The sequence below is a fragment of the Lagenorhynchus albirostris genome, chromosome 2 (genome assembly GCF_949774975.1).
Source record: "Lagenorhynchus albirostris chromosome 2, mLagAlb1.1, whole genome shotgun sequence".
NCBI lineage: Eukaryota > Metazoa > Chordata > Mammalia > Artiodactyla > Delphinidae > Lagenorhynchus > Lagenorhynchus albirostris.
The window spans coordinates 131,380,988-131,393,340 of NC_083096.1; the positions used below are offsets into that span (position 1 = coordinate 131,380,988).

At 36.0% G+C, this 12,353-nt stretch overlaps 1 protein-coding gene across 1 annotated transcript in view; it reads right to left on the reverse strand.

The window, feature by feature from the left end:
• Positions 1-10,402: 10,402 nt before the first annotated feature.
• Positions 10,403-12,353, reverse strand: part of UBE2U (ubiquitin conjugating enzyme E2 U) — a 38,940-nt gene continuing 36,989 nt past the window's right edge. Inside the window, exon 8 of the mRNA XM_060142552.1 lies at positions 10,403-10,488. Within this exon, the coding sequence (XP_059998535.1) occupies positions 10,403-10,488 (86 nt within the window). The remainder of the gene's footprint in view (positions 10,489-12,353) is intronic.

The window sequence follows — 12,353 nt, forward strand, 5'->3', positions numbered from 1 at the left end:
ACCCGGAGTTGTACAGAGATAACTTCTTTCAGTTGGATAATTGGTTTTGTGAGGCTTTTTATTTTCTCTAGCAATCCGAGCCATGGCAGCAGCATACCTGGAATAACAAAAAGAAGAAATTATCACCTATGGATATAAATGGAAAGGCCAAACACAATTTTTAGAAAAATACTATAAAAAATCGCATCATTGTTAAGTTTTGATGTCCATGTGTTGAATGAGTTAGTGAGTTTTTCTCCCTGTTTTCTCAAAGAGTATGTATAAGGTTTGAAAGTTAGGTAGAAAACACCTATTAAAAACATTTGTACTTAGTAAAGAAGAAGAAGAAGAAGAACAAGAGGAAGAGGAAGAAGAAGGAGGAGAAGGAGAAGTGGAAGAAGAAGAATGAATTTTGGGAAGCGTATATTACTTTTGAGAAAAATAAGACAAATCAAACGAAACAGACAAGCAGAGCAATGGGCTTTGACAATGGTACCATGCTGAGTATTGACTAATGCAATGGTAAACTGAAATGATTCCAGTATGTGTTTTCCAACAGACTAGTACTTAGAAAAGTAAACAAATATGGCGTTAGATTAATATTTTAAGAGTAATACAAACATCATTTGGTAGAGCAAGGTATGTTAGCTTCCTGGGAGTGCCATAACCAATTACCACAAACATGGTGACTTAAAATAACAGAAATTTAATCTCTCCCAGTTTCGGAGGCTAAAGTCTAGACCCACGGTGTCGGCAGGACCATGCTTCCCCTGGAGGCTTTAGGAGAGAAGCCTTCTTTGCCTCTTCCTGGCTTCTACTGGCTCCCAGCAACCCTTGGCTTGCAGCTTCGTCACTCTGATCTCGGCCTCCACTGCCACATGGCCTTCTTCCTGGTGTCTCCCTGCCCTCCTCTTCTTAGAAGGACACCAGTTACTGGACTTAGAGCCCAACTTAATCTGCTATAGATCATCTTAACTAATTACATCTCCAAAGATCTTATTTCAAAATAAGGTCATAATCTGAGGTTCTGGGTGGACACGAGTTTTGGGAGAACACTGCAACCCTTACACAAGGGAAAAATTCTACCAGAAAAATTCATGACATATCCTGGAAAAAACCCACCACCTGGTAGGAGATATCAAGGAGCCCAAGTCAAGCTACAACAGCATTTCCTTAGAGAAGGAGTTCATATATGGAAATGAAAATTTTTACAAAAATTTCTTTTGGGGATGACTAAATTTTTTAATATATTATGACAAGAAAACTTTTGGTGAAAATATTGTTTATTGTAATTGAAATTAAAGTGGAATAGAAATGCTTTTGTCTCACAGGTGTACCTCACTTACACAATACTTCTGAAAAGTTCATTCATTTGAAAAATATTCATTGAGCACATACCTTGTGCCAGGCACTGTTCTAGGAGCTAATGATACAGGAAGAACAAGACAGACAAGGTCCCTGGCCCCATTGAGAGGAGAAAAAAATAAGTGAATGTGAAAATCAGCAGTGATATGTACTATGATGAAAATAAAACCTCCAATAACATGCTGTATGGAGGTGCTGAAAGCAGACGTCCTTGCATTGCTCCTGACATGAGGGTCAAAACATTCAGTCTTTTACTATTACGCATGTTGGCTGTAGTATTTTCATAGATGTGCTTTAACAGGTTGAGGAAGTTCTTTCCTATTCTTAATTTACTGAGAGGTTTTTTTTTTTTAAATCAGGATTTGGTGTTGAAATTTTCTTCACCTATTGAGATGATCATATGGTTCTTCTTTCTTATTCTATTTTACACTATTTGAATTTTAAAAATATTAAACCAAGGTTACATTCCTAGCATAAACCTCACTTGGTCATGTATAATCATCATAAGTATTTATTATAATTAATTGTGACCAAGTGGGCTTACACCAGAAATGTAACCTTGATTTAACATTTTTTAAAAATCAATATTTAAAATGTTTAAACCATGTTTAAAATGTATATATTTATATTCAGTTTGCTAAACTGTTTTCATCTATGTATAGAGGGTGTACTGATTTGTAGTTTTCTTCATTTGTCTTTGCTTTTCTTATAGTGTCTTTGGTTTTGTTATTGAGGTAATGCTGACTTTATAACATGTATTGGGAAGTACTCCCTTCTCTTCCATTTTCTGAAACAGTTTGTGTACATTGGTATTGTGTTTTCCTTAAATGTCTGGAAAATTCTCCAGTGAAGCCATCTGGCCTTGGACTTGTTTTTGTGTGAAGGCTTTTAGCTATCAATTCTATTTCCTTATTAGACATAGGATTAGTTATGTTATCCATTTCTTTTTAAGTGAGCATTGGTAGATGTCAAGAAATTTGTTCATCTATGTGGTTGAATTTATTGGTATGAAAAAGTTTTCATCTTTGTTTTAGAGAGATTTTCACCGTGTATAAAACTCTAGGTTAACCATTTCTTTTATTTATTTAACCATGGAAGAATGATGGCCTTTATTTTCTTCAGAAATAATTTCAAACTTACAAGCATGTTGCAAGAATACTACCAACTCCCATATACCCTACACCCAGATTCCCCAATTGTTCTTTCTTTTAAGCACTTTAAAGTTGCCATCCATTACCTCTTGGCTTCCAAGTTTTCTGACATGAAGCTATTGGTTGTTCTTATTTTTGTTCCTCTACATGTGTGTGTGTTTTTATCCTTTACTGCTTTTGAGATTTTTCTCTTTATCACTGAGTTACAGCAATTTGATTACAATGTGCCTTGGAATGGTTTCTTTGTACTTTTGCTTCTTGGGACCTATTGAGCTTCTTGGTCTCCGAGTTTACATTTTTTATCAAATTTGGAAAATTTTCAGCCATGATTATTTCTTCATATATTTTTTTCTGTCAGTTTCTTTGGAACACCAATTACATGTATCTCACACCACTAAACTATGTCCCATAGCTTTTTTTTTTAGTCTTTTTTCTCTCTACGCTTATTTTCAAGAGTTTATATTGCTACAATTTCAGGTTCATGAGTCATTTCTTCTTCAGTATCTAACTTGCTGTTCTTTCCATACACTGTGTATTTAAAACATTTTTTATTTATTTTATCTCTAGCTGTTCCATCGGTCTTTTGTATATCTTCCATTACTTTTCATCACATTCATGACTTTCTTTAGATCCTTGAGTATATTTTATAAGATGTATAAAAGATGCGTTAAGGTCCATATCTGCTAATTCTATCATCTCTATTATTTATGGATCTATTTATATTGATATATTTTCTTTTGGTTATAGATTATATTTTCCTGTTTTTTTGTATGACGTCATTTTTGATGGGGTGATGGACAATGTAAATTTTATGTTGCTGGGTGCTGAATTTTGTTATTTTCCTTTATATATAGTTGTCCATTGTTCTGGCATGAAGTTCAGTATCTTACAAATCAGTTTAGTACTGCAAGGTTTGTGTTTAGCCTTCCATATGGGTCTAAAATAGCCTTTATTTGGAGACAGATACAGCCCTACTTCTAAGGCATGACCCTTCTGAAGTCTCCATCCAACGCCCTTTGAATTAAGAGTTCTTGCCACTCTAACTAGCAGGAACGCAAACTATTTCTAGCCTCTGCGAGCCTTGTGTGAATTCCAAAACAAACAAAATCATTAGAATCTTATTTTCCTCGAGGCAAACATGACTTTAGTTAGAAAACAATATTACTTGATCTATACCTTTTCTCCAATGATAACTCTTTGTCCTCAAAACACTACATACTATTGATATTTCCTTTTTCATTCAAACATTTGTCTTTTTCTAACTGAAAACATAAATTATAAAAACAAAACTGTTTATTGTCACAATGTTTAAATTGCAGTTAAAATGACTATAAGGGAAGGTGCCATAATTATTAAGTTAAAAGTAAAAGAGAAAACCCTAATGCTTGTTCATATTCAATTCTCATATCATTTTGGGGGCTCTGTAAACTGCTACACGTTCTTGAGAAGTCACTCTATGAACATAACAAGCATCATAAAACTTATTGCATCTAGTAACCAGACTTCTGGTAACATGTTCTAAGGGAACTTCTTGGCCTCCTTTTTGTTCTTCCCTTCAGGTAAAATATAATCTAATATGCCTATAGGGAACCTTAGCTCTCCTCACTCTCAGCCCTGCTCAGACCAAGGCCTAAGCCCATCCATGTGTCGCATTTCTGTGGCCACGAGGAGTGGGAGGTGTCAGGGGAAATGGGGGGAATGGGGTAGGTTGTTGCAGGGGTGGGCAAAGGGGAGAGGGAGAGAGAGCAAGAGACAGAGAGACCCCTCCCTCAAAAGAGTATTCTACGTGGGAGCAGAGCCAAAGAAGAGATTCCCTTGGTGGGGGGAAGCCCAGTATGTGTTTTTGACTCAAAACCCCTCATTCTGAAGAGAGATGTAAGGGGACGCAGCCTTAAGCCATGCTGTTGGTAATAAAGGAGGATCCAGCAGATTCTGTGCTACAACCAGAAATCCATGGTAAAATGTGAGGGCAACATTCTGAGAGAAAAATGGATTAAATGAATCATCTCCATAAGAGGGAAACAATAAAGAGTATTAAATTCACTGAAAAAAAATAGTTGAGAGAACTGGGTGTGTTTATTCTAAAAATTGAAAACTTAAGAGGAGGTGGGAGAAAGACATGATGGCTATTTTCTGAGACTTAAAGGGCAAGTCCACAAAACAGAAGAGCCTTATTTGTGTTGTTTCCCAGGACAAGAGGCAGTACTTTCTTTTCTGCCACAGCAGCACCCCTTGAATCATGTCTTCTACCCATATCCAAAGCCAAGCCTGGATCCTCAGTGTCTGAGCTGATTCTGGATCTAATCAAACAAAGCATTCACTGTAGCATCTGGTAGGCCTGGATTTGAATTTCAGCTCTGTCACTTACTGAGTGTGTGACCTTAGGGAGTTTGTTTTTTAATTTTTTCTGTTAAAATATTCTTTATCAAATGGAGATAATTTCTCATTTTCTGGATGGTTTTGCAGACAAATGTAAAAGCACATGGTAGGTGTTCAAGAAAGTCTGTTAAATGAATGAAAGAAATGTGGAATGGTTGACTATCACAAGGTGCTGGATTTAAGCTAGAAATAAGGAAGATTAGAGCTATTTGAATGCTCCTGAAGTACTGAGCTTCCTGTCTCTAAAAACATCTAAGCAGAGATTAAGCAAAATTATTTTTTAAAAGGAATTTTCCTCTTTGTCTAATTTGTTCCATGTCTTTATTTTATTTTTTATTTATTTATTTTTATGTTTTTAACATCTTTGAGTATAATTGCTTTACAATGGTGTGTTAGTTTCTGCTTTATAACAAAGTGAATCAGCTATACATATACATATATCCCCATATCCCCTTCCTCTTGCGTCTTCCTCCCACCCTCCCTATCCCGCCCCCCCCTCAGGTAGTCACAAAGCACCGAGCTGATCTCCCTGTGCTCTGCGGCTGCTTCCCACTAGCTATCTATTTTACATTTGGTAGTGTATATACGTCCATGCCACTCTCACTTCATCCCAGCTTACCCTTCCCACTCCCCGTGTCCTCAATTCCATTCTCTACATCTGCGTCTTTATTCCTGTCCTGCCCCTAGGTTCTTCAGAACCATTTTTTCCCCCTTAGATTCCATATATATGTGTTAGCATACGGTATTTGTTTTTCTCTTTCTGACTTCACTCTGTATGCATGTCTTTATTTTAAAAGGGACATTTCCCATGCTCACTCTAATGCCAATTCTCTCTTTAACCACTAGATGGCATTCAAGGTTTAATCTTTGGGGAATAAAAAACTAGCATTTCTCCTTAAAAATGCATTAAATATATAATTATGTAAACCTACAAAAACAATGTTTAACTTCAATAGCCCTGAAAGGATAGCATAAACATACATTAAGTTAATGTACTCATCATAAATATTTTCTATATAATTGGAAAAATTGGAATCAAACATAGCTATGCTAGAGGAAGATCACATATTTTTGTGAGTTAAAACACACACTCAAAAATCAGACACTAAAAAAAAAAAAAGCAGACATTACAGGAACTTAGAAATAATATATATTAACTCCTTAATTTAAAACACAGTACAACTAAGAGTTTATTTTATAAATATAAGGATATTTTATGTTGGTATTTGATATAACACATGCTAATTATTTTATATAGAAGGAAAAGGGAACTAACATTGCTTAATAATAGAATTTAAGATTGAAAAACTGCAAAACTTTTCCACAAAAGCAGACTTTGTGCTAGCAACTGGGTGGGCAATATTTTTACATTTACCTGAAAAACTTAAGCTTTTAATAAGCACATATTAATGGCAGATAGGAAATAAAGTTTTAGTTTTCAAAAACAATATGTGTTTATCAATAACTGGGCAAGTTGGTTAATCTCTTTGTGCCTCATGTTTCTCTCATTAGTAAACTACAGATAAAGCTACCTCTAGTTTTCCACAATTTCTGTACAGAGACCTAGGGGTGACAATCCAGTTGAAAAGGGAGGCCAGGAACCTTCTCTTGAAGCTATGTCTGTATAATAAGGGAAGTGGTCTGACTTTGAGTGTAGGTTGATTTGTTGTGTCTTTGAAGGAGGCTGATAGATAGTCTCGTGGGTTACACTTAGAGGCGTGTGCTTACACTTAGAAGTATAACTGTCCACTCCACAGTGTGGCCAGTATTACGTTAGGAAATGAAGGGAGAATGCCTGGCACACAGTAGGTGCTTCGCCATATTAGTTCTGGTTTTCTTTGTATAGATACTTCAAAGTAGGGACAAGGGCAATATTCTTTCCTGAAGCTACATAGAATGTAAAACTTCTCCAGAATTGATAACTTTTATTTAGATAACTTGCTGCCTGACAAAGCTTAGACGACTGGCACAGTTCTTTCCACGACCATATTAGCAATCACTGGGTATAGAGTATGATGTAAAAGTAGTGTTATATGTGCTTAAGTAAGGAGAGTCAAAAGAATAGCCTCCACTGCTTTCTGACTTTGTATCTTTCACTTTCTCCTGAGAAAATAAATATGAACTATTGATTAGATTCTAGATTCATATTCTTTCCCATGTCTTGGTAGAAATAAAGTATTTGCATGAACAGCCAAAAGACCGGCAAGGCAATAGGAAAGAAAAAAAAGGCCTTAGAAATGAATGCCAAACCAAATGATCAGTTCATGAATATTTATGAGTTGCTTATAATGCCAATGAGTTCCTATTAATACTAACTAAAAACGTGTAAAACTTAAGAATTTGCATAAAATATTCATGACAGTCATTTATATTTCCAGTTTTCAATCACTGTTCTATGACTATACCCAAAGTATAACCATAATCTCTACATTAGAATGGGCACCTTCATTTTACTGTTCCTAAAAGTAACTGTCTTCACATCTAATCCTCCTATTAAGTGGGGAAACAGGGTAAGTATGCATCATTCAAGAAACACTAATTGAGTGCCAGGTACCAGGCTAAGTGCAGAGAATACAAAGCTAGAAGAACAGTCCTGCCCTGGTCACTCTGCATGAACAGATGAATCTCCCCACCACAGGCGCTGAAAGAGACAGGAACAGACTGCTACAGAAGGAGAGGATGGGGGGACATGGGAGCCTGAATCATGGACCATTCCACAAAATACAGTGGAGCTGGATCTTCATGCCCTCCTTGTGGAGGACTCTGCCAGGCTGAAAAGATGACAGGACGGAGAAGGGAAAAGAACCAAGGGCATAATGGGGCTAAAATAAATGTGGTTATGATAGGTGCTGTTTTCTAGACTGAGAAAATGTCACAATTGTTTACATTTCTATTTTTATTCTCTGAAAACATTGGGGGACATGGGCTTTTGTCACCCCCTCTCCTTGGGAACTAATATTTATTGAATGTCCATGCGCCAACACTATGTGGTTTATATATATATATATATATATATATATATATATATATATATATATATGATCTCATTCAAGAGATCCAATACAAAACAAGTTTGCAAGGTAGGTAATATCTCCTTTGAACAGATAAGGAGACAAGCTCAGAGAGGGTAAGAATTTCTCCAAGATCTATCTGACACTACAGCCCATGCCCTTTCCCATGCTGCCTCCAAAGATAGATTTTCCATGTGAGAACTGAACTAGGGCCACAGTAGGAAAAGCATGAATAATAGCGAACCTCGAGTACTTCCTATGTACCAGATACTGTTTGAAGCAATTTATGTGTAGTGTAGTGTATTTATGTATAAAATAGTGTATTTAATTGTCACAATCTCCTTGGGAGGTGGGTAGAGTTATTACTGCCATTTAACAGATAAGGAAACTGAGGGACAAAGCAGTCAGATAACATGCCCGAGGTCACAGAGTTGGTAATTGGCAGAGCCAGGATTCAGATGCAAAGAGTCTTGCTCCTGTGTCCCTGCATTTAAGCGCCCCATGTTCCACCTTTTAACTCAGACTGAATCCTAACTTGAGACTCTGCTGGGAAAGATATCCCTGACAGAAAGCACAACGTGGTGAGAAGATCTTATGTTCCCAAACAATAGTGGGGGGAAAAAAAAGGAATTTAGGGTAGCTTAAGAATCGGGTCTTGATTGATGAGGGGATGGGAGGACAGTAGGAGGAGGGTTGTGAGGCAGGAGAGATATGTCTCTCTTTTTCCTGAAGGCTCTGCAGATGAAAGGCTCTCAATTTGCATTTTCTGGGTTTTTTTTAAAGGGGACATTTCAGCGCGAGGAAAGTTTTCTCTGTTTTCAAATATTAAAAACAGAGAGATGCAAAAGGTATTATATTGCATGTACACATAGACCAATTACTCACTTGCATAGATTCCCAAACATTTCCTACTTGAAACTCTGAATTGACCACTTTGCTATACCTCATGTATTTGATGAACGTGAGACTTTTAATAATTATTTAAAAAGAAGTTGATTCCACCATGCTTTATATTTTTGCATGCTCAAATATTTATGCTGTAATAAAATTATGTAGATAAATGTAATATCTTTTAGACACTTTATTTAAATAATGTTTAAATTAATGTTTTGTTATCATCTGATCTAAATATATTCTCATCAACCACCAGATGGCATAAGGTGTGAGAGTTTTAGTCTGACAGGGTCACCACGCACATGATAATTTGACCTATAACTTCAAAATAATGTATTTAGGAAAATGTTCTAGCATTCAAACAGTTTACAATTATTTCAGCCATATGGAGAAGTGGGTGGATAAGTTGAAAATGACATGGTCCTACTTTTTCTACATTTTGGGGTTCTGTGGGATGCTGGCCTTACATAATGAATCAATAATCAAACAAATAAAACAAAGCAGTTCTGTTAAAGGAAATCAAAAAGGAAGTCATGTCACAGCAAAATTAACCTTATATTTTAAGTAGGTTTCTTTAAATGAAACTTGAAACATGCCTTCAAGAAAAAACCATGCTGACACTTCAACTTCTGCTTCATAAAAACTTTTCTACTGCTTATAATTTACTCTGAAAGCAGAAAAGTTTCTAATGCAAAAGCTTTCCTCCCCTTTGGCTTGAAGGAAAGTTGCTGCAGAAATCAACTGAAAAAAGAATATCTAACCAAAAACCCAATCTGAACTATGATATTAAAGGATAGGAAAGTCTATTTTAAAAGCCTTGATTTCTACACAAATTCAAAATACAGCACATTGTTTTTATTAATCCTATTATTTTCACCTAGAAAAGAGGTCACAATGCTAACAAGGAGCTAATAAAAATGATGTAAATACAAAAAATAGGAACTTTAATTCCCCTAGCTTTGTGGTAGCATATTCACTGAATGCTTTGCAATAAGCCCTCCAGAATAAATGACCACTGCAACACAGCCAGTACCACAGAGCTGAGATGGAATCTGTGCTCTAACATGATGAAGCAGAAAAACTGCCTTTAGGAGTCAAGAGACTGAAGATGAGATTAAGGTCCCTTCCTTAATGTGGTCCAAGAGTCAATCATTCCAAAAGATATTGTAATAATTTACCTTTGTATTTAATTACAGACTTCCTCACTAGATTTAATATATTTGGTTCCTGAGTGAGAAATCCATCTGTGAAAAGAGGAAAAGGTGTTTGGAACCAGGAGAAGAAAGAAATACTAACTGGTGATATGTAAACAGGCTGGTTTTTCTTTTTTCCTGTTTCTAAGTTCTATTTTGATAAGGTTAAGAATGGAAATAAGAAGATTAATAGGAAAGGTATTGTGCGATTCCTTCACTGTGGCTCATGTTCTATCCCCACCTTTGGCAGCCGCGAGATAGCAAAGCTGTTTCCCACCTGGGTTCATGTGAAAGGACAAAATGATACCTCTTATTTTTATTCTTATGTTTAAAAGAAATCCAATGGGTTTCTTCTGATAGTTCAGTTAGCAGAAAGTGAATAATAGATATTTCAAGTTCATAGGATAATATTCTAGACGGTTAAAATTACTTACTTTAAACCCCATTCTTTAGGTCGTCTTAGCTCATTTTTCTTCCATTTGTAATACTCTCCAATGAAATTTGGATCTTCAAGCACTGAAATTAGAATATTTTAAAAAGGAGCTATGCATACATTCTTTAATAATAGTTTAAAGTTTACAATAATTTATTTCTCCTTAAGTTAGTATGTGGCAATAACACATACTATTATCGTTCAAGTCACATTACGATCCTCAGACACTCTCCAAATTTCTTCTTTTAATTTAAACTTTGTGATACTGGATATTGTTTGAAACAAACAGATTGTGACTTTGTAACTTATCATGATATTTGTTTATATATCATTTATAGAAACGAGGATAGTTTTAAAATAACTCATACAGAAACTGATACCATAGTTTAACAAAATTCTAATGCAGCACTTCAAGGGAAAAAATAAAATCAGGGAGTTTGAAAGTGACATTACAGATCTTGATCTTCTACAAAGCAAGAATCTGCAACAGATGATCATCCAGCCGCTAAATGAATCCCTTGTCTCTCTTTTTTTTTTTGCGTTACGCGGGCCACAGGCTCCGGACGCACAGGCCATGGCTCACGGGCCCAGCCGCTCCGCGGCATGTGGGATCTTCCCGGACCGGGGCACGAACCCACATCCCCTGCATCGGCAGGTGGACTCCCAACCACTGCGCCACCAGGGAAGCCCTGGAGCTTACTTCTTAACAATGATAAATTAACCCCTTCCAGCTTGATGAAATTTGTCATTGATAGAGAAAACATTTAAACTGAATAATTCTCCTTTTCTTCTATTAATATTACATGATATTCACCAGCAATGTTCCAATCTATTCTTTATCTTCTTCAAACACACACAAACACACATACATACATATTCTTATAGACTTAATTAATACTCTTTATTATTATTTGGAATATATTCCTTCCTTCCTTTAAGGAAGCAAATCTGTACTCCCCAGAGTTCTTAGCAGGATTCATTATTTCCTTTAGATGATTATAATAATTAATATTAATAGAATTCTTACTATATATGGGGGTACTTGTAAAGTAGATATGCAGTGCTTACCATTATAATACCCACTTCACAGATGAACAGACAGACACAGAAAGGTTGAGTAATGTGTTCTCACATGTACTATTCATTACTACCTAAACAAAATTTAAAATTTATTTGATGTTAAGTTCCCTGACCAGGTATTGAACCCAGGCCATAGCAGTGAAAGAGCCAAATCCTAACCACTAGACCACTAGGGAACTCCTGAAATTTACTCGATGTTTCTATTCAAGGATAATCCATGTCTTTCCTTAATTTTTTGGAATTGCTGTTCCTACATTTTCTATTTGAATATGTATGGCAGTCTCTTCCTTATATATTATGAAACCCCAAATGGCATGATTATCTTTCCTGAATACAGTAAGTCCCCTACATACGAACCTTCAAGTTGGGAACTTTCAAAGATGCAAACATGCATTCGCATGTCCAATCATGTAAGTTAGTTCATGTGTCTGGTGTACACTGTCACATGCGTGCATACTCTACAAGTGGTTGTGCTTTTGTGTACTTTTTTGTGTACTTTTGGTGTAGAGTACAGTAATACAGTATCTTTATTTCAAGCCCAGAATATCTGGAGGCAAGCATAAAAGCAGCAGTATGTAGCTGATTGTGTTAGTTGGGTACCTAGGCTAACTTTGTTGGACTTATGAGCAAACTGGACTTACGAACACGCTCTCGGAACGGAACTCGTTTGTATGTAGGGGACTTACTGTATTCTCATTTCTTTTATATTATTGACTCATTTTCTCCAACGCTTTCTCTATTATCCAAGAGATGAAATATGCCACAGTATCTGTACAAACTTTTAACACTTCCTATTTTATCCCCATAATTTTTTCACTCGTCTCCTACCATCTGACTGTAAATGCCTCAAAAAACTTATCATAATACT